Source organism: Fistularia commersonii, chromosome 31, assembly GCF_037954325.1.
Source record: "Fistularia commersonii isolate RoL2024-O1a breed Wild chromosome 31, RoL_Fcom_v1.0, whole genome shotgun sequence".
In the NCBI taxonomy this organism is placed as follows: Eukaryota; Metazoa; Chordata; class Actinopteri; order Syngnathiformes; family Fistulariidae; genus Fistularia; species Fistularia commersonii.
Genome location: NC_141314.1, coordinates 2,256,086 through 2,279,389, shown reverse-complemented (window position 1 = coordinate 2,279,389; position 23,304 = coordinate 2,256,086). Strand labels below are relative to the sequence as shown.

Below are 23,304 nucleotides of genomic sequence, written 5' to 3'. Positions count from 1 at the left end.
AAAAGTCGAACAGCTCGCTACGGCATGAAATTTTAATTCCAACCGCCATTTTTGGCTTCCGACTGACTGACCAACCATCACTGACCCTTTTTAGGACGTGAGGAAACCAAAGGCAGCCGCTTGACTGTGAAAAGTGGCCCATGGTGAGGAGATGTGAGGGTTTTTTCTGATCTGACATTTCCAACCGTCTTTTTACTTCCTTTTCAACATTGCTGCCATCGCAGCAGGAAAAATTTTTGGACACCAGAAAGCTAGCCCCTCCAATATCAGAACATAAAGAAAATATGGGTGCAGAACAAAAACATTCATCACATGCATAAAATGAGTCTCCAAAAAGGTCAAGGGGCCTTAGGAGATACAACTGAGGAGCATGTGTGTGGTGGGCCTTGATCTTAAATATGAAATTAAACAGAAATGTCTGCGAGTGCTGATCAAAAAAAAAAGTCTAATGAAAATAAGATAATAATCGGCGTGAAAAATCTTGTATAACCTGCGAGTGGCAGAAGTCTAGATGAAACTCGGTGTGAGAATTAATTATACAAATTACTCGGAACAACAAAAAAAATGTTCGGTAATTAATTTGCAATGTCTTTAAAAAAACGTTACCGACTTTTATATCCGCGTACAAAGGCCGATAATTCCAGTGGGGGCGGAGTACTGATGTAAGGGAAAAGGTGTATACTGTATACCATATTTGTATATACGTAAAAAAAAAAAAAAGTAACCAAAAATTAAGTAAATTTCTTGAATTTCTGATTTAAAAACAAAAATAAATAAATATTGCATAGGTTAATAATAATTATAAAATGATAATAATAAGAGAAGGACAGGTTGCTTCACTTTTCACTAGTTTCAATTCCTTATTTTCATACTTTTTTTTATTTCATTTCCGAAAAATTATAATTAAAGTAATAAAAAATGAACAATATTGGTCTGTGTGCATATATATATATCAAAGGGCAAACCACACAACACATTTATATGTGAATAAAAAAACGCATGTTACTTCACTTTTCATCATTTTCAGTTTATTGTTGGCATATTTGTGTGTTTTGTAACGTGTGAGAAATAAATGTGTGTATATTGGATTCCAACCGCATTGTGTACAAAGCCTTTGCAGCGTCCTTCCCCATTTCTTCATAAATGGACCGTTAACATTTTTTTTTCATTTTGTTTTTTTTTGGTTACAATGACACAGAATTACCAAGAATTTCGATCTAAATTATTACCTCCTTTTTTTCTTTTTATAGACATGGTCATATATCCAAAAATGTGGAAAAAAAGCAAATGATATAAAAAAAAATGTCATAACAATGTGATGTTGAGTTTTACATTTGCTAAGGCTGTTCTGTCTCTTTCTGTTCTCCCACAAGGAAGAACGCGTTAGGCCTTTGTAGGGGTGGGGGCACTTGGAATAAAAAATAAAAATAAAAATAACAATAATAATTAAAAACAAAATAAAAAATAGAAGTCAAACATTTGAATCAGAATTTGGAACCCAGCGAACAGATAGCACACCTTCATAACATGTAGATACAGATAGATTTATATATAGAGTTTTATATTTAGCTTGAAACTTTTAAAAGAGTACAGTAAACACTTCTCACATGTGATAGAAACTACTCGATGCCTCGATAATCAGAAGGTCGCGGGGCAAACACTGTCCAAGCCCGTGACGCGCTGAAAAGAAAACCTAAAAATGAATAAAAAAAAAGAAAAAAAAAAGAAAATAGAATAAAAAAGAAAATATCCTGCCCACAATCTTTTCTTACAAAGTTTGAAGTAGATTGAAATAGAGACACCTGACCACACAAACAGAATAGAAAAATCTAAAACGGTGGTATTGCATTTTGGAAAATGCACAAAAAAGATACTCCTGTACAGTTTGGCGTCTTCTTCCATTGAGTACGAACGCCTAAAGGGCTCAGTGGCGGTTATCTCTGGGTGGCTCTCTCACTTTTTTTTTTTTTTACTTAGTTCCTCCTGGGGCGCACTTGTGCCCCCTCCCCGTCTGCATTTTTTTTTTGTTTGTTTTGTTTTTTCATTTTTTCTTTTTTTTGAGTTTCTTCTGAAGGTCAGTGCTGTAAACAGGCACACAAATTGAAAAAAAAGTTAAAAAAAAAAAAAAGAAATAAATAAAAAAAAAAAAAAAGAAACGACGATGTCCGACTGTCCTCCGCTGTCGACTGTCATCCACTCGTTTTCTCAGTCCCGCTGAGACTCCAGAGTCCCCACCCCACCCCAGTAAGGCTATCCGTCTCCCTGCACCGCAGCCACCCCCCCACCCCCGACCCTCTCCTTATCTCCTGGAGGGGTGTAAAGTGTAAAGGAGGAGGAGGAAGAGGAGGGGGTCTCCTTTAAAATCCGGCAGTGCTCCAAGGAATTCCAGTAAACAGAAGGTGAGGAGCAGAGGTGGGGGAGAATCACTCCAGGGGGGTCGTTTCCCACATGGTTCCTCATTTTTTTCTGTTTTAAGAAGTAATTTATATATTCTTATTTTCAAAGCTTATTTTTTTTTCTTTTTTTTTCATTGATTTGTTTTGCAGGGCAGGTGGGGGAGGGATGGGGCAATAGGGGTGGCCGGGTGGTTGAAAAGTTGATGCTCTTTAATAGTCTTGGTTGTTGAAGGGGTGGGCAGCGCCGCAGGGAGGGGGAGGTTGATTGTGCAAAGTCACGCAGTCTCCGGTATGTCCACGCGAAAGGAGCTAGCAAAGCCTTTTCCTCGCTGGAACAAACAAACAAGCACACAAACAAGCAAACAATGGTTACACTTTAACCAATGTCAGTGCAGAAGCTTTGCAAAATGTGGAAAATTCTCAACCAGAGCCTATATGTTTTCATATATGTATGCATTTATCTAGTTAAGAATAAAAAAAATAAATAATAAGGATGAAAAAATAAAAAGTAAAATAAATAAAATAAATAAAATAAAAGGACGACCCTATCCTTGTTCACATGGCAAGCGGCGGGAGGGAGGCCACACATTCCGGCCCATACTTGTGAAATGGTTCATGGATAATGTGTGTATCTGTGTTATGCATGGGGGGATATAAGGAGGGGGTTCGGGAACGGTGTCATGGTGGGAGGGGCTGCTGAATATTGCATGGCCGATATATTTGGGGCACCGACAAAAGACAGAGCCAAGTCGAACCTATTCCCTCACGCCCTCTCTCACTCCCCCTTCCAGATCCACAATGCCCCGCCCCTGCCCCCGCCGTCATGCCGTCTGAGCTCCAAGACGGTAATCATCGGGCTCTGGCTATCGTCCCCCCCTTCGACCCGACCCCAGGCCTGCTTTCCCGGGGACAAAGGAGTCTGTGTATCACTGACTCTATCAGATTAGGGCGATTCAGGCTCTTGTTATCATCATTCTATCACCCCCCCCGTCCCTCTGATTGTTGTTCCCTCTTCTCTGTCATCCCTCCCTTCCCCTCCCCTCGTTTGCATAAGGGGCCGTAAGTGGTCTACTTCGAGAGAGGGGTGTCCACGGCATCCGTGGGAAAAAAAAAAGGGCCGCAATTTCGGGAGGTCCTTAGCTCACAAACATCGCATAATAATAAACACCCCTGGTTGTGGCTCTTTGAGAAAAAAGAAAAACAAAACACAGATGACAGGCGATGGCCATCTGACATTTGAAAAATTATTGTCTTGGCAACTGGACTTGAATTTTTTCATTTGAATACGTTTCACCCCTGATCTGAGAGGCTTCTTCAGTTGTGAGCTGCGATAATTCTTATAGGTTTATTTTTCAAGTATTTTCGATTTTTGTGAGTGTGAGATATTGAGTACATATTGAGTCTGGGCCTCTGTACATAAGCGGTATATATGATAAATGAAAAAAGTTTCAAAAATAAAGTAAAACCTGATCTCACATTTTCAAGATTTTTAATACAATTAATAACTTAATTATCTCAAATTTGAAATATTCCCCTATTTAAGTATTTATATCTTCTATAAATTTAAAACTGGGAGCAAATACTGGGAGCCGCATCATGAAATCAATACAAATGTGAATTGCCACCATTAAAAAACTTTCACTCAATTTAAACCATATCTGTATTGCGACAGCAATCATATTTATAAATCATTATTTGTCCCAAAACCTTTTTTTTTATTTTTGTTCTCGTAGGCAAATGGAATAAATAGTGATTGAGTCACTTATGTTCGCCGGAGTGTCCCCTAATAACATAGTAATAAGAATAGCGATTATATATAGAAAAATAAACACACACACACATATATATATATATATATATATATGTGTATATATACACATATATATACAAATATATATATATATATAAGTCTATTGATCTAATGTTTTAGTATTTGTCAGTTAGGGAAAACAGAAGGTCCTGAAAGGGCTAGATAGACATGATAGTTAATCATGTTCATCTTAGTGCCCCCCCCCCCCCCGCCAAAGGTGGCAATAGTAATATAATGATAATAGCAATAATATATGATATAAACATATAATATGTACATATATATATGTTTATGTGTTCCTTTAATGGCCTTTTTTCTTGTCTTTCTGACAAAATGGTTTAAAAAAGACCAAAAAAGACTTGAAGTTAATGTTCACTTTAGCTGTTCCTCTGTCGGTGGTAATAACACAATAATGACAACAACAAAGATTTATGTGTGTGTGTGTATACATATATTAAAATTCATATAGAATTTTTTTTTCCAAAGTCTTTTTTGTGGGACAAAAAAAAAAAGGTTTAATGTAGACTTAAAGTTAATCATGTTCACCTTAGTGGGCTTCGTAATAATAATAATATACTAATAACAACAGTGAAGACACAAGTGTGTATATATATATATTCAATATATACAAATTAATTTCTTTTTTTCAAAAACATTCTTTTCTGCCTCCACGCAAGTGGTCCAAAAAAAAAGGTCCCAAATAGACTTGGAGTTGTTCATGTTCACGTGGGTGGCCTTTCTGTCAGAGGTAATAGCACAGTTTGTTTTTTTTGTGCCTCTTACTCGATGCATGAAATCCTCGCACTCGCATTCTACACTTTTCCAATTTCATTCCCAGCTTTTTCCCAGTTTTTTTTCAAAGCCTTTCCACCGAGGACTTTGTCGCCTCCTTGAACGATAAAAACTTCGGCCAGGAAAAGATTTAAAGGGCTCCATCATAACCATGTAATCATCTTTCCCTTGCTAACTGCAAGTGTTTGGATATTTTCCATCGGGCGGAGATTAGGTGCAACATCCCACTAAAAGCCATCCAGACCTGAACTTGGATTTTTTACTTCTGGAAGTACTTGGGAAATGAGCTGAAATCATCCCGCTGTGCTTTCTTGTCGATATTTGCGCTGCGAAATTTTCCACGAGAGTTGATGCTTGGGCGACAACGCCATTATAAATTGCAAGCACGCTAAACCACCGTCCAAGTGGACAGAGCTAAGGCGGGTTGGGGCTAAATGTCGGCCAAAATAAAGAAAATAAATATTGATTTTAAAACATTAGCTCCTGCTACTCAAAATGGATTTTAAATTTGGAACCATGAACTCAGCAGTGCCCCGTAGTGGATGTACTACATGACAACAGCAGCAATGCAACGCACCCATGGGGGGAATATGTAACGAATACGTAACTAATAATATCCCATCACTGATCCACGCAGAATAAAACTGTCTCGCTCTGACCATCACAAAGACACACAGACACAGACACACAGACACACAGACACTCGCACACACACAGACACACACACACACACACACACACACACACCAATATTATAATGCCTCACTGGGAAAATGGAATCCTTCATTGGTAGCTTGGTCTTCATAATTATTTGATCTGGGGGAAAAACACAAAACAAAAAAAACAAAAAAAAAACAAACAAGAAAAAAAAAAACAGAGGGAAAGTGACGGCAGAGCAAATGAATAAAACATGAATTAAAAAGAGTTTTCGAAAAAAAAAAAAGTCCCCCTGATGCTCCAAACAGCACGTTGCAGTATAAAATGACTGGGGTGAAGCAGCAGGGCTTTGACAGCGTGATAATTCTGGCTAGCTGTGTTGGGATGATCGCGGGGAGGAAAATATGGTGGGGCGGGTGGCTCTTCAGGCTCTGCTTGACAAAATTATAATTACGCATTATCACCAAATTGCAGTGATTGAGGATGTACCTCTTTGTGGTCCTTTGAATGAGAGTTTAGAAACCGTAAATTCCTTTCGAAAAGAAATAAAAAAGGCGCCTTCTTCTCCCCGCTGCGTTTTTTTGTATTTTCTAGTCCTCAATTGTCAAAACTCCCCCCAATCCTTTTTTCTATTTTTTTTTTCTTATCCTCTTCTCTGACACAATAACGCCTCGAATGAGAATGAGATGTTAAGTGCGCCTCCTCCCTCTTCCTCTTCACTGATTAAAAACGTAAAACATAAAAAAATAAAGGCTTTTTTGTTTTTCCTTGTTAGGCTGTCTCTCATAATATGACGGACATTTTTCCCCCCATAATGAAAAAGAGCTTCTTAATGCTAACATCTCCTCCCAGATGAAAATAACCATATAGATCATAATTGCTTTTGGCATGTTTAATTTGAACAAAAGGCGTGTGTGTGTGTGTGTGTGTGTGTGTGTGTGTGCGCGCGTGAGAATGTAATGAAAAGGTTAGGTGAGCGCGAGCGCAGATAAGATCGTCGGAGTCAGAGAAAATGGAAGGCACTTGAGACAGAGGGAAGAGTTAGTTAAACACTCTGACAAGAAGCGGGGGCGGGTGGGATGGAGGGGCAACAAGGGTCAGACCCGAAATGAATTTCACGCTTCCTTCCGCCAACCAATCCAGGGAGAAAATTGAATTTGGGATCTTTTTTTCTTTCTTTCTTTCTTGCAACCTAATTGGATCACCAGATCAGCGAGCAAGACGACGATGACGACGACGAAAGGGGCAAAAAATAGAATACTCACTTAAAAAAGAAGGGTTATACGGCGATCTGGAGCTAGGCGGAAACGCCTCCAACTCCTTCCTCTCTACGGAACCTTGGTGATGGTGGTGGTGATGGTGATGGTTTTGGAGATGGTGGTGGTGGTGGTGATGGTTGTGGAGGTGACTGATAGGCGTCTCTTTGCCAAAGGTGGAGAATGACTTATCGGGCGTTTGCTCAGGGCTTTCAAATACCTCTGTGTCCGGGACTGAGTCCATGCCGGGCACGTGGAGGTTGCTGCGGTAATCCGGGCCCTGCCGCCCATCGGACGGCACGAAGCTGGGCATCCAGCAGCGATCCGAGTGGCCTAGGGCCTTGCACTCCTCCGTGCAGTTTGAGAACAGGTCGGAGCCTGGGTGCGGGACCAAGGGGAGACAGGTGTTTAGCGGTGGCATTTCATCAGATTCATCTCTGGCTGCGGAATCGGAATCTGGATCGGATTAATGGGATTTTATACTCATACAAAAAGTGGCACGTTTTGGAAAATAGATAAATAGGTGGATGGGGTTCAGTAAGTGGCAAAAGCTAAAATTTAAGGGAAAAAAAAAACAACAAAAAAACAACATGCGATTTCTTACTTCGAACTACATAACAGAACATTAAATAAGGAAATCAAGTGGTGAAAGAATGAATGGACAAACTGATGAATGAGATGGTGAATGAATGAATGAATGAATGAATGAATGAATGAATGAATGAATGAATGAATGGGCAGATGGGTGGTGAATCAAAAAAGGATGGGCAAGTGAATGGAGGGATGGATGGATGGATGGATGGATGGATAAGGGAATGAATGAATGGAGGCTTGAATTAATGAATTAATGGATGAATGAATGGATAAATAAAGGAATAAATGGACAAATCGATGAATTGATGAATACATGCTTGAATGAATGGAAAAATGAATGAATGGAAAAAATGAATGAAGGGATAAATGAATGAAGGAATGGATGGACAAATGAGTGGCTGAATGACATGAATGATGGTTGGATTAATGAATTAATCAAGGAATATATACAAAAAAAAATAGACACAATAAATAAACAAACAAACTGAAAAAGACGGCCGGTTTAAAAAACAAATCTATATGGCTTGGAAACTGCAAATCAAACAATGCACAAATCCTGTGGGAAAACTGCATTTTAAATTTGTATATTTTATTTTATTTTATTTTATTTTCAAAATAAAAGCTATGCACATCATTATTTTTAACAACACATTTGAATGAATGCACATATTCTGGGATGTTTGAATAGACATATAAAGAAATAATATACTGGGTTTGCGAGATATATTTGTCATAACACGAAACAAAAGTGTTGTTTTTCTAACATTGCCTTAAAGTATATTTAAGCATGCCCGGGTGTTGTTTTTTTTTTTTTTTTTCTCCCCAAACAACGACCGAAAATCACAAAGAGCTGCTGCTTCTTTTAAAATGAAACTAACTGTCCTGAAAGAAAAACAAGTGTATGCACTGAAAGAGTGACGTGCCTTTTGTTCGCTTTAAATTCAGCCAATTTGGAAAGCAAAAAAAAAAGACTCCACTGACTAAGACCAATACAAACTGACTCCAAGTTTAAAAAAAAAACAAAAAACTAAACAAAACGCTGCCAGTTTTCCGGCGGTGTGAACATGACGACTATTATTTGCACAAGACCGTCGCAACATGTATTTATACGTTGCTCTTTGATTCGTCACTTTTCTCTTTCACCTCCTTTAAGATCAAGGCTGCCTGCGCAGTCAACACGCACACACACACACACACACACACACACACACACACACACACACACACACGAAGAGCTGGTGACTCATGGGAATACTGGTTCTGTTTTATAACCAGTCTTTCTTTGTATGAAAGAAGCATATGCTCTGGGAAACATGGATTTTCGGTGTCGAGCCATTTGACTGAATCTGCTTTTATGTAGATGAAATAACCGGCTTCTTGACCTCTGAGCTGTTTTCCAACGTTCAGCGATTTTACGATGTGAGAGGGTGAATGGTATTGTCTCTCCTTAGAATGAGGGAGTAAATGGTAGGTTGCCTTGAGGTTTTTGAAATGAGAGGGTGAATGGTAGTGTGTCTTTATAAGTGGTGAATGAGAGAATTAATGGTTATTTATCTCTATAGGGCCAGAGAATGAGAGAGTGCATGATTGTTTGCCTAAAGATGAAATTTGAATAAGAAATCTAATGTTTTTGTTTTTTCTTTGCCTCTATATGGCTGGTGAATGAAGGTGTGAATGTTAGTATATTTCAATCTGATGTGCAAATGTAAGAGTGTCTGTTTGTCATCCAATGACAGCTGCCACCTGAGCACAACGAATGAACAGCTGAATAGTTTAAGGGTACTTTGGTTATAGGTTCTTTTTAATTTCACTTTTTTTACATAAATATATATGTTATTTTCAACCATGGGAACACCACGTATCCTCCAGAAGTAATTCATGCATGGGTATTGGGGGTCATTGAAGGTCACTTTGATTTCAATGCTGATTCTCCTGCGATGGACAGTATCGATTAAGAGTTCTTGCTCTGGTGCCATGGTCTTTATTACAAGATTATTATAGTGCGGGGAGGCGTTAACTTGAGTTCATGGAGTTCCCAGCTCATTTGAGTTCTCAAAGCGACCTCCTACAGGTCACATTTACATAAAATTTCTCCTATTTTGTGTGTAACTCAAGGATACTGAACACCCTTGGCATTTCAGTCATTTACTGGTAGTCAGCAATTTAATTCATCTTTTTTAATTTATTTTTTTTACATGATACCTTAGTCATTTCACATTACTGTTAGATTCTTTTTGCTTTTCTGATTATTGTCGCTATTTTACCCCAAACAGCCCCTGTATCAATTTATATGTTTTCAACAGTTTGATTAATCTGCATCTATTTGGAAAACCAATTATTCAGCCTCGTCTTTCTTATCTAACAAAAGAAAAAAAAAAAACAAGCTTGCAGTTTCACCTACAAAACAGAAAGAAATAAAACTTCACTTAAGTCCTTAAATGTAGATATATACATGAAAAAGTAGTTTTCATATATAGTTAGCTAGCCATCTAGCTAGATGGATAGATAGATAGACAGATCGATATGCTAGCTTGCTAAATATATAGATAGCAAGCTAGCAAACTAAGAAGCTAGCTGGGTAGCTAGCTAGCTAGCTGGCAAGCTCAATCGATATATACACTAGATATATATCATACACACATGCACACACACACACATGCACGTATATGAATTAATATTATTATAGCTATTAAGTCTTATGAACTATTACACTATTAAGGCATATATTAATATAAACTTTGAGAGATTATTAAAGATAGCTGATTAATACCATATGATATCTGCAGAGAAAATCCTCACAAATTGCAATTTGCCTCATAAAGTGATCTATAACTTTCTTTATCGGAGCTGCAAGCTCATGATAAGAAATGAAAAAAATATCATGATTGGAAAGACATTCATCTCTCATCCATTGTAACAGCGCGGGAAACGCAATTCCTCAGCGGTGTCAGGTTACTTACTCATGTCCAGAGAAAGATAAAAGAAAAATAAAAAAATAAACATCCTGGCATTTGCTTGCCAGAGAAACCACCTTTTGTCGGGAGAGGCACACAGTGCAGGGCCACTATTTAGGCCAAGCATGAGCCTTAAGCCAAATTGTGTTTTCATTAGCCCATATGTTTTTTTTTTTTCTCTTAGCAGTGGAGGGGGGGGGTCCTGTGTGTAAATCCGCCTGTTGTTGCACAGAGCTCAGGTCCGAGTCGCTGTTTGAGGCTAAAACGCAAACTGTCCGGGCCTGAGCTATCTGCAGGCTAATCCTCTGAACGTCGTCTGATTAGGCTAAGACTGCTGCCATCTCTGCAAGCAAGTGTATGTGTGTGCATTTCGTGTGTGTGCATGTGTGAGTGTGTGTGTGTGTGGAACGGTCAGCAAACGGGGAATTTGCTTTGTTACAAAGCGGATTAATTTGGCTCGCCATCACTAACAGCTTGGAAAAGTGCCCGGTCTCCTAACAAGCGGGTGGGGTTGGTGGTGGGTTCTTATTAAATATTAACCGGCGCGCCGTAAATACGACATCGCATTACATTTTAATGCGGGGGGCCCCAGTGCGCACGCGGGTCTGAGATGCCGATCCGAACTGGAGGATTGGCAGCGGGTGGCGCTGACGGATGTTTGCAGGTGCACCTGGATGCAGGCAGCAGAAGCACAAAAAATAGATATATACCCTTTTTAAAAACGCACATTGAAGTACAGTCTTCGTGACAGAACGGATGATGTTTGTTTTTGAAACTGGAAAAAAAAAACACATCGCTTCATTTTAGTTAGGAGAAACACGCTGCTTCGATGGCAAGATGGGATAAAGGAGTAGAGGATAGAGGAGTGTTAGCAATGGAATTTGTAGCACATAAATACCTTTTGAGTAAACAAAAATGGGAATGGAATGACTGAAACCGCGAGCCAAATTGATCAATTATTGTTAAAGATGCAACTTGAGAAAGTAAGCAGAATAAAGAAGAACCTTTCATAGTATTTTTCTGTTCTAGCCTTTTTTTTCATTAAATAATGATTTACCGTCACTCTGGTCACTTAGTTTTCCTTAGTGTCTCTTTTTGATTATTTTAAAACAATGCATGAATGAATGAATAATGTGTGTAAGGGAACATGGAAAGGGCTACATTCTGAAATTGATTGCCAAGAATAAGCAGAGACTTTCCTTAAAGGAGAAAAAACACAGTCTCTGAAATATTTGGAAAAATACCCCCAAAATAGAAAAATGAAGTATTAGAAAGTATTACAAAAAAAACAAAAAACTGGCACACAAATATTAGGACAAACAGCCCCCAAAATTAAAAATGTCCATGAAATATCTGAAAAAATATTCACCGAAAAAATTTGGAAGAAATACCCAAAACTAAAAATGTGCAAAAAGACTAAACACATGCATTAAAAAAACTAACAAAATAAATAAATGAAAATATTTGAAATGAAAAAAAAAAAACCTTAAGCCGGGAAACAAAAATTACAAAACCCAAAATAAGTCAAAAAACAAAAAACAAAATTGAAAATAAGCAAAAATATTTACACAAAACCGGTGACCTAACAGGTCTCCAAGAATATTTAAAATGACAAAAATTGAAAAAAAGGAAATACAAGAAAAACCCAAACAAGTCATAAAAAATATTTGGCAAAAATACCCCCAAATTCAAAATGTGTCCCCATTATGAAAAAAAAATCAATTAATATGATTTAAAAGCATTTGTGATTATAGAATTGTAAACTACATTTGGTACAACCATGAACGCACAACTATGTTTATGCATTAATTCATTGAGATACTCGTGTATCATAGGATTTCTACTGCAACTGTAAAATATGTCAAAAAAAGTCATGTGGCTCTGTTTTTCTTCACTTTCACTCAAACACAGATTTCCAAATAAATGCAGCTGTGACTGAGTGCATCGCTGTTTCGCATTGACCTATCTGTTGATTACTAAACAGATATTAAATGTAAAAGGGAGAGAAATTGCTTCCTCTCCCTCTCTCTGTCTCTCAACACACCCTCTGCTGCACAATCAAAAAATAAAAATAAAAAGATTAGAGCTGAAATATCACCACAAATATCTAAAAAAATTCAAAAATTAATTATAGAGGCTATGAAATTATTAGTAAAAAAATAAATCCATAAATGAACATTGTGCAAAGAATTCCAAAAACAAGTGATTGCAAAAATTTGAAAAAAAAATCAAAATGTGGCAAAAATGTAAAAATCAAATTACCAATTTAAAAAAAATGAATAAAAAATGTGAAAGATTTACAAATAAAGTCACCAAAAGGATTTGAAAAAAAAAATACAAAAGAAGTCACCAAAAATAATTGAAAAAAGAAGAAAAAAAGCCAAAATGGCATACAACAAAACAAAAGAGTCAGTAAAAATACTGGGCAAAAAACAAAAAAAATTGAAAAAAGAATAGTAAAAATCAAGACTGAAAACCTTTAAAAATGAAAAAGGTCCAAAAATTAAAAATGTACAAAAAGACTAACAAAAACACCACAAAAATATGAAAAAAAAAACTAAAATGCGTAAAAAAATATAAAAAACTATCTGCAAAATATTTGAAAAAGCAAAAATCTGAAATGGAAAAAACAAAAAATCACCCAAAATATTTGAAAAAAAATGAAAAATATTCAAATATTGCAAAAACAAATTATTCAAAATATTTGTAAAAACAAAAATACCCAAAAGGTATATCTTTGCAAAAACAATCACAAAAACAAGTCAGCAAAAATATTTGAAAAAATAATTATAAATGTGCAAAAAAATTATAAAACACTCAAAACAAAAACAAAAAAAATGTTTTTTTGAAAAAAGCAAAAATTAAGGGGGCAAAAAGAACAAATATATATGTCACCATGAAGACCCCAAAAGTAATCTGTGTCCAGATTGCAAAACAATCACTTAATAAGACTTAAACATTTGTACCTATCAAACCATAAACTACATTTGGCACTAACAATGTCACTGTATTCATTGAGGTACTCAATGAATACCGTGACTGTATCACTGTATCACTGGATTTCTAATGTAACTGTAAAATAAGTCAAAAAAAAAGTCTAGTCGTTCTGCTTTTGTTCAGTTTCTCTCAAACACTGATTCCCGAATGGAGGCAGCCGTGACTGAGTGCATTGCTGTTTCACATTGACGTTTCTGTTGATTATTACACTTATATTAAATATAAAAGGGGAGGAATCACTTCCGATCCCTGTCTTTCTCTCTCACACACACACACACACACACACACACACACACACACACACACACAAACACAGAAGCAAGCAAACAGAGCAAATTCACTTAACAAATCCAGATCAAGACATCTTGATATTCCTTGACTTGACATTTTGGTAAAATTAGATGTTCCCTTGCCGTATTAGTCAGTCTCTTCGTGAGTCAGGACGTGTATGCGCGCGCGTGCACACACACACACACACACACACACACACACACACATTGCAAAAAAAAGGCTAATGTCCTTATCTTTTTTTACATACTCCTCTGACAATTTTTTTTTTTTGCCGGCGCAAACAGTCATTGTGAATTATGAGGCGTCCAGTTGCCGAGTGCAGGCAAGTCCCCTGCCTCAGATGTTCAGGGTTGGGGGGGGTTGACCCCTTAAGTACCGCGTCTCATCTTAACACTCAGCACAGCAGCAGCGATGGCAAGGGAAAAGGGAGGGGGGGCGAAGGGGGGGCAAAGTCCTGATAATAACCTTCATTTGGTAATTGGTATGCAGAGGTCTGAAAAATGAATTACTGATCAGTGAGCTGTTACCGGGGCGATAACGTGAACCGCACGCCTAAAGAGGAAATTCATGATGGCAGCGATGCAGAGATGTGTGTGTGTGTGTATGTGTGTGTGGGGGGTTAAGAGTCTCAACTCAATCTCCTCCAAGTGCTTGACATTGGTTATATTGATAAGCATGGTTTATACTGTTAGCGGTGTGTGTAAGTCTGTGTGTTTGTGTGTGTGTTGAGGGTGGGGAGGTTGGGTGGGCAAACACGCAACGGGATCGTGTCCATCGCCGAATGAATGAACAGACCTTTATCACATCTGCAGGCTATCAAAACGCACCCACCAAAGAGGCCTGATTTGAAAGGGTGTAATACAGTTGTTATAACAAATGAATAAAACAAATTATCCTCGGTTTTAGCAATATTTATTACTGTATCAGCAGGAAATCCCCTTAAAAAGTTCAAAGGGACAGAGCAGCATCCGTGAGTTTGAATAATATGGATACCATGGGTGTTTTATTTCTCCTCCGCGGCGAAATGATTGTGCCATTAAGCTATTAGAGCTGCTACGTCGCACAGTCTAATGACACGCAAAGTGCAGGACTGGCTTGTTTCAACACCGCTTTTGACCCTTTTTTTTTTTTTTTTTTGCTCCTGCAAAGCTCCCACACCGGAGGGAAAAAAAAAGCATCTTCAAGCAACCACCACAACAAATCCAGCCAGAACATACTGAACCTATATATATTTTATTTTGAATAAGTTTCCCTCACGTCCCTTGTTTGTGTTCTGTATATCGTTTTGATTGAGAACGGCTTCTTGATCCCAAAGCGGCCAACGCAGACAGCGTGAAATACCAGCGAATGTTGGTGTGGCTGAAGAAAAATCACTGTCGGTGTATATAAACATGGATACATCACAAGAGGAAACAAGAAGTGAATAATCAGCGCTGCCTTTTACAATTTTTTTTTCAAACTAAATCATTATTTATCCCCTCTGCGATTTCATCCTCTCATTTACCTCCTTCTTTTTCAAGATATTTAGACTTCTATTAATTCATTAAAGTATTTAATAGGTTTTTTTGCATTTACTTGAAATTGTATAAAATTTGAGTATTTAATTATATTGTTATCAGTATTCTCATAATGGCAATAATAATAATAGAAAAAATAATAATAACAATAACTATTATTAATAGTATGATTGTTATAGATAATAATTATAATAATAATTGTAAATGGTAATTTAACATAATTCAATACAAATATTAATCTCATATAAATAAATAAATTGATTGATTATGATTGATTAAAAAATAATTGATTCATTAATTTGGGGGTAAGATAAAAAAAATAAAATAAAAATAAAAAAAACATCGGTTGGGAAAAATTGGGAAAAACTGAAACTCAAATGACGACAACACAACGTTCCAAGGCCCTCTGGACGGCGGAGAGAGTGCGCGATGATCGCCAGGCCTTCACATTCACAACACTGCAGCGACTTTAAGTCCCTTTAACGGTCTGCAAACCCACTGGATGTATTTGAACTTTGGGAGGAAACCCAAGAACCCAATTGAAACCCTGGCAGACACGGAGAGAACACGCAAACTGCACACCTGATCCCCCCCTTTGGAGCTGAACCGGGGACCCATCTCCGAGGCGGAAGCGCCGACCACTGCGGTAACCATGTTTTTCATTTGTGTTTCCCAACTAATGCGGAAACACAACAGTAGCAGTGCGAGCACAAACACAAACACAAGAGAACCCCCTCCTCCTGCCGGAAGTGTCCATAATCCTTGAAATAGCGTGCGGAAAGTTGACAAGACCGTCGGCGCAGCGACGAGAGGAAAACCAGTGTTTATTTTTCAGAGCTGTGGCAGCAGAAAAGAGGGACTTAGCCCAACTATCAATTATCCTAATCAAACAAAGACTTAATGCACAGCAAATAATCTGTTTAAAGCACTAATCTGGCTGATAACTGAGCGACAAAGTCACTGTATCCTATTTGTCACATCAAGGGGACTCAAAGTCACTGGAGTGTTTGTGTAGACATGGACGGCGGCATGGACGGCATGAATGGCATTGAGGCCTGGTGGTCTCCGTGCACGCTTTTCCGCCGTCCAGAGCGTTCCTGCCGGAGTAGCGCGGTGATGCCTTGGAATGTTGTGTGTTATCGCCCTTCGAGTTCCAGTTCTTCACAATGCATTGCAATATTTACCAACAAATGATCCCAGGTACTGTCTTTCTATCTATTTCGCCATATATTTACATACTTATTAATTTATTAATCATTTAATTTGTTAATTAATTGATTGATTAATCTATGTATGTATGTTTAATATTTGTGTTGAAATAAGTTTAATTACTATTATTATCATTGTTACTGTTATTATAAAATATTAATATTATCTTTATTATCATTGGTATTATTATATTTATCTTCTTCTTATTATTATTACTTTTATTTCCTTTTTTAAAATCATTTAAAATTATGCTGATTTATAGCAAGTGGGTCCAAAATCTGAGGTAGTTTCTTGATACTTCAAGAAAAACCAACTGGGATTTGCATATCATTCATCAGTTCATTTATTCATTCATTATGCTGCACTCAGGGTCGTGGGGGTGCCAGCCTTTCTCAGCTGTCATTGGCTAAGGGTGGGTTCATATGGGGACAAACCGTCGTTCACTCTTTCATTCACCCATCCAGGGTGAATCCGGGTCTCCGATCAACGGGATTGGATGTTTTTGGACTGTGTTGGGAACATTATTTAAACAATTAAAATTTCAATTAATTCAATTAAAATTATTTGCTCTACATTTGTGGTTGTTTTCTGTTTCTGTATTTATGTATTTTATACTTATTATCCTTGTATATTTATTTATTTTTTTCCCCAGACATTTTCTATGTTTTTTTTTTTTTTTTTTCCTGTAGTCTTCAATGACCCTGCATCATTGTTAGCTGTTAATTTCCTAAAGTAGAGATTATTTCTTAATTTAATTTTGGTAATTTCTTGCGATGAGGTAACAACTGACCGGCTTTTAACTCCAAATGAAAAAAAAATTAGGTTTTGACATTGAATAATTTTTTTGCTTATCTCGCCTCAGAGAAGCTGAAATCCAGGAAGTGATGCCAACCAATGAAAATGACTTGAGCAAGTAGTGCGTAAAATAATTTAACTATGGTGATACCATTAATATACAAATTGGCTTGTGTGTATCTATTTATTCCTTGTGCGGCAGTTCACATGGCCTCCTCCAGCAGGGGAGGTAGGGGGCATGAAAGAATGCATCAGTGGATTTCATGAACGGATGAATCGGCTGTTTTGTTTGCCAGCCACTTGGTCTGATTCCCGGATTTGTCAGGCGTGAGGCGGCATCGTTAAAAAGCCTGTCACGTCTCGTCGCAGGGAGCGACTTCTCATTAACACGCCGCGTATTTACAAACAGCATCTCTGCCCACGGTGGCCCCCGGAGACGGTCGCCGAACGCGTCACCGAACTAGAGGAAATGGCCGAAAAAAGAGCGCATCTGCGTTTGTATCCAAAGTGTCTTCATTGTTGTATTTCAAAAAATGTCTGACCTTTCAGACAAATTGATTCAGTTAATGCTATTTCGTGATATCCTGGTTGTTACATGGTAATTATCTGGTAATAATAAAGTTAGAGCGGGCTCTTTTGCCTCTGATCGACTTTCAGATGTTTTTCTTGCAGTATTTTATGGGATGTTTTTTTTTTTTCTTTTGGTTGTGTTTATCAACTATTTTAGAGCTTGGATCTTTTTTTCAAAAACTTATGTTCTCCTCTTTCTTCCTGTCGTTTTGTGCTCAGCCATTTTCCAGATACAATAATCTGCAATGTGATGGGATTTATACATTAAACATTAAAATAATTTATTGATACCTTTAAGTTTTGCTCATTTTTCTCGCTCACTTTCCCATTTAATGTCCCACTGATTTTAACTTTCATTTTTGAATTACTCCTGATGGCTAAAACTGAAAACTATAAATCACCTGGTGTGGTTTTAATATTTTCATCACAAATTAGACTAAAATATGTAAACCTTTGTCAGAAACAAATATCTGGAAAATAAACCGTCTGAATATAGGCAGCGGAGAAGCATTCCAGGATTTCTGATTTAGAGTAAAATAAATGAATAAAATGTTTTAACTGTCTGCCCTAATGATATCAACCATATTTCCTTTAAAAAAAAACACCAAACTTTAATTTATTTTTATCTATCTGTCTTTTTTTTTTTTTCCAGCCATCCAGGCCTCAACCCCCCCCCCACACACACACACACACACAAACACACACACAGCCTCGCAGCATTATCTGTTGATAAGACAAGTTATCACCATGGCAACAAAATTCCATTAGCATGATTTATCATGATTTTGTCAGGTAGTAAACAACCAAATCCTTTGTTGCTCACCATCGTTGCTCAACATCATCGCTATTCCTATAGATTTTTTTTCTCCCACTGTTATTGCAAATGCCTTTCGTGTTTTCGATTTTTTTTTCCCAGACCACCCACCAGAGAAAACATAAAGCGGGTGACAACAAGCTTTTTTTGCTTTTTTTTCCTGCAACTGTCCAAAAAAACCAAACAAACATAAAAACGTCTTTCCTACCTGACGGGTGTCCTCTGTGGGTGGCGTCGTGGTCACTGTCCCCCTGCTCGCTGTCCCCGTGGCCGCTGTCTTTGGAGCTGACCAGGTCGGCCTCCTGAAACGCCGAGCTGGAAAAAAAAAGAAGCTCGAGTACAACCTGCATCCAGAGCATCGTCCGTGGAAGGTTTAGAGGGGCGGATCTCAGGTGAGGGGAGGATGATGGGGGGAAAATGGAGGGTCCATATTTACCTGTTGACGCGTCTCGGCCTGTCAACCAGGTAGCTGAGTTCAGCTCGCTGGTGTTTGGTCTGAAAAAAAAAAGGTGAGGAGGGGGGGGTTATCAGTGCACATCCTGCACCATCTGTCTTACATAACACCGTTAAACACACACACCCACACACACACCCCACATGCGTCGGAAATGAATCGGAGCTCTGTATTTGCACGCGCATTGCTTTTGATGGGATGGGGGGGGCAGATTCCTTGCTGGGATGTAAGATGAAGCGGGGGGCGGGGGGTTGGGGGTTGGGGGTTGGGGCACTGTCGGTCCAATGCGACTCAGCAACATTGTGACCGGGAAACTTAATGTGACACACACACACACACACACACACACACAAACACAAACACACACAGATCCATGCACCTAGAGTAACCAGCAGCCTTACAGTGACACACACACAGTTGGCCATTGGATTTTTTTCTCAGCTCACGATTGAGCATGCGATCGGGCCGAACCCCAAGCCGAAGGGGGAAAAAAAAAAGTGTACTACAGACACGGGCAACCTGACATGCCACTATAGGAGGGGAAGAGGGGATGGTCCAATCTATGCATGGGGGTTTTCACATGCCAAGGGAGGAGGGGGGCAGTATGACGGAAGGTTTGTGTGTGTGCGTATGTGTGTGTGTGTGTGTGTGTTTGCGTGGGTCGGGGGGTCTCTTACCTCGTTGGATAAAATGCTGCCGTTTGATATGATGTCAGGCTGCTGGTCTGTGTACCCTGTCACTATGGCCCCGCACGGGTTGTGATCGGCGTCCGCGCTCCTCGACGGACTACACGGCTTTAGGAACATGAGGTCGGTTTTGGCCGACTCAGGCGTCAGACATACCTGGTAGCAATAGTTCTGGTTTTGGTGGTGTGAGCCGAAGCCGCCCGACTCCTCCACGGGGACCTGCGCCGAGCCGGCGCCGCCGGCGACGCCGACGTTGGCGCTCTGCACCAGCATTATGTCTGACTTGCTGAGCTTCTTCTTTCGGGCGCGTGCCTGCCGCGAGCAGCACGAGCTGCAGCCCAGGCAGCAGTCGCTGGTCAGGCAGGTGTAGATGTTGAGCTTCTTGTCCTTCTGGCAGCGGACGGCCAGCACGATCATGACCAGGAGGAAGATGAACGACACCGAGCCCAGGGCAATGATGAGGATGAGCGTGAGGTCGAGGGCGCCGTCTTTGCTTTTGGCGCCGGCGAGGCCGCCACCGCCGCCCCCTCCGCCACCGCCCCCGCCGCTACCGCCCCGGCCTTCGGCCACGCTGTCCACCAGCACCACTAACACGCTGGCGCTGGAGGACAGCGGCGGCTGGCCGTGGTCCCTCACCTCCACGAGGAGGTCGTAGAGCTGCTCCGGGTCGCGCTTGGTGGACACGCGGCGGGCGATGCGCAGCTCCCCGGTGCGCCAGTCCATGCGGAAGACGCCGTTCTCGTTGCCCCGCCGGATGCTGTAGGAGAGACGAGCGTTCTCGCCGTCGTCGGCGTCCATGGCCACAATCCGGGTCACCAGGTAGCCCGGCTCGGCCGAGCGGGGCAGCGGCTCGCGGGCCGTGCCGTTCTTGCCCACGGGGGCCAGCACCAGGGGCGCGTTGTCGTTCTGGTCCACCACGATGACGCGCACGGTGGCGTTGGAGGAGAGCTCGGGCGTTCCGGCATCGCTGGCCCGGACCACGAAGGCGAACTCCTTGAGCTGCTCATAGTCGAAGGAGCGCAGCGCGTAGAGGTAGCCCGTCTCCTCGTTGATGGACACGTAGGTCTTCACCGACATGCCCTGAATGTCTCGCTCCAGGATGGAGTAGGCGATGAGGGCGTTGGGCCCCACGTCCGGGTCACGCGCAGTCACCGCGTGGATGTAGGCCCCCGGCACGTTGTTCTCCGTCACGTACACGTCGTAGGCCTGCTGCGTGAAGGCCGGCGCGTTGTCGTTCTCGTCGGACACGTGCACGCGGATGGACTTGCTGGTGGCCAACGACGGCGTGCCGCCGTCGCGCGCCACCACGGTCACGGCGTACGAGTCGGCGTGCTCGCGGTTGAGCGGCCCGTCGATGACGATGGTGAAGTAGTTCCGGAAGGACGACTTGAGCTTGAACGGCACGTCGCCCAGCAGCTCCACGTGCACCTGGCCGTTGTCCTGCGCGTCCGCGTCCGCCACACTCAGCAGCGCGATCACGGTGCCGGGCGCCGCGCGCTCGCTCACCGACTCCGTGACAGTGCTGAACGTGATCTCCGGCGCGTTGTCGTTCACGTCGCTCACCTGCACGAGCACCTTGCAGTGCGCGGGCACTGCGTTGGGTCCGCGGTCCTTGGCCTGCACGGAGAGCTGGTAGAGGGCGCTCTCCTCGAAGTCCACCTCTCCGCGCACCTCCACGCGGCCGGTGCGCGCGTCCACGCCGAACAGCTCACGCACACGCCCGGAGATGTGGTTGCTGAAAGCGTACACGATCTCGCCGTTCAGCCCCTCGTCGGCGTCCGTGGCATTGAGCTGGATGACCAGCGTGCCCACGGGCGCGTTCTCGGACAGGTTGACGGCGTAAACCTGCTGCTCGAACACGGGCACGTTGTCGTTGGAGTCCAGCACTTTGACCACGAGCAGCGCGGTGCCCGTGCGCGGCGGTTGCCCGCCGTCCACGGCCGTCAGCACGTAGCGGTGCGCCGCCTGCGCCTCCCGGTCGAGCGGTTTCTCCAGCACCAGCTCGGCGAACTTGTTGCCGTCCGTCTGCGTCTGCACGTCCAGGTAGAAGAAGCCGTTGGACGTCAGGTCGTACGTGCGCAGCGCGTTGGAGCCCACGTCCGGGTCGAAGGCGCTCTCCAGCGGGAAGCGCGTACCCGGCGTGGCGCTTTCCGAGATCTCCACGGTGATCTCCGTTTCGGGGAAGGCGGGCGGGTTGTCGTTGATGTCCACCACCTCGATCTCCACGCGGAACAGCTCCAGCGGGTTCTCCAGGAACACCTCCATGTTGAGCTGGCACGCCGCGCTCTGCTTGCAGATCTGCTCGCGGTCGATCTTCTCGTCCACGAACAGCACGCCGTTCTCCAGGTTCACCTCCAGATAGGGCGTGCGCGAGTTGGGCACCACCTGGAAGCGCCGCGACGCCAGCTTGGTGAGGTCCAGACCCAGGTCCTCGGCGATGTTGCCCACCAGGGTGCCGTGTTCCGCCTCTTCCGGTACCGAGTAGCGGATCTGCGCGAGCGCTCGCTCCCCGTCCGCGGCGATGCAGAGCGCGAGCAGCAGCGCGATCATCGCCGGGAGCCGCGGAGAGCGGAAAAGTGGAGAAAAAAAAAACAAAAAGAAAAGAAAAGAAATAAACAAAAAAAAAAAAGTTTGAAATCCGCTAAGAGTGGAAAATATTACAAAAAAACAAAACAAATCCCATCACTCAGGCGAGAATTAAAAAAAAAAACTATATATATATACATACACACACACACATATATATGTATATATATATATATAAATCCGGATTCAACTGTCCGATTGCTTCGCGTTAAAAAACATGTAGCATTGCTTTTCTTTTTTCAAACTTTGACTCTCTTGTTTCTGCGTCTTCTCGTCTTTTTCCAATGCTGCGGGAACGGCGAGCCGCTCGACCGACGAGTAAGTCGCCCCCGAAAAAGAAGAATAAAAACAGTAATAATGTTAATACTAATAATAATAAATCATAATCCAAAGGAGAGAAGCGTCATCTCGTCCGGACGCATTTCAGACTTTTTCGCTTTTGGTCGTCTTTTTCTTCTTCTGCCTCTCTCGTGCGCGCTCTCCGGTGCGTCCGCGCCGCGTCCCCTCCACTCCACTCTCTACTGATGCTGTTCACTCAACTATTTGCTTTCTTCACCCCCCATCCATCCCTCCCTCCCTCCCTCCCTCCTCCTCTTAGCGTCCCGCCTTCTCCTCCTCCTCCTCCCCGGCTCCCAGCTTCTGTAAATCGCGCGGTGAGCTACCTTCTGATTGGCTTACATCGCTGCCCGTCAAAGTTCGCGCTGGTCCCGCCCCACCCAGCCTCTCTCTCTCTCGCTCTTTCTCTCTCTCTCGGTTTCTCAACCTCTCTCAACCACTATTCGCTACCTGAGGAGGAGAGGGACAGTGACTTTAACCCATCTGATGCCAAAAATAGAGACAAAAAATACATGCAAAAAAGCACTTTCTAATGAGCCAACGTGCGATAAGAGGGGAAACAGTCTTAGCGTCTAGGAAATCAGGAAAGT

The 23,304-nt window shown here is 41.6% G+C and overlaps 1 protein-coding gene across 2 annotated transcripts; it reads right to left on the bottom strand.

The window, feature by feature from the left end:
• Positions 1-2,015: 2,015 nt before the first annotated feature.
• pcdh10b (protocadherin 10b) lies at positions 2,016-22,900 on the bottom strand. Of its 2 annotated transcripts, none has more exons than XM_086178626.1 (5): positions 19,784-22,900; positions 19,089-19,147; positions 18,861-18,967; positions 7,132-7,289; positions 2,016-2,725 (listed from the first exon to the last, which is right to left on the bottom strand). In XM_086178626.1, the coding sequence occupies exons 1-5, from the start codon at positions 22,340-22,342 to the stop codon at positions 2,672-2,674; spliced, it is 2,937 nt and encodes a 978-aa protein (XP_086034752.1). In that variant the 5' UTR covers positions 22,343-22,900; the 3' UTR covers positions 2,016-2,671. The 2 variants fall into 2 exon arrangements, with proteins under 2 accessions (XP_086034752.1, XP_086034751.1); XM_086178625.1 differs by having other exon boundaries at positions 2,561-2,725; positions 6,921-7,289; positions 19,784-22,466.
• Positions 22,901-23,304: the final 404 nt, after the last annotated feature.

Coding starts and splice junctions, on each gene's coding strand:
- pcdh10b (XM_086178625.1), bottom strand. CDS start 22,342: ATGATCGCGCTGCTGCTCGCGCTCTGCATCGCCGCGGACGGGGAGCGA. Junction 19,148..19,783: donor GCAGCATTTTATCCAACGAG/GTAAGAGACCCC, acceptor TTTTTTTTTCAG/ACCAAACACCAGCGAGCTGA. Junction 7,290..18,860: donor CCACAGAGGACACCCGTCAG/GTAGGAAAGACG, acceptor TCCCGCACCCAG/GCTCCGACCTGTTCTCAAAC.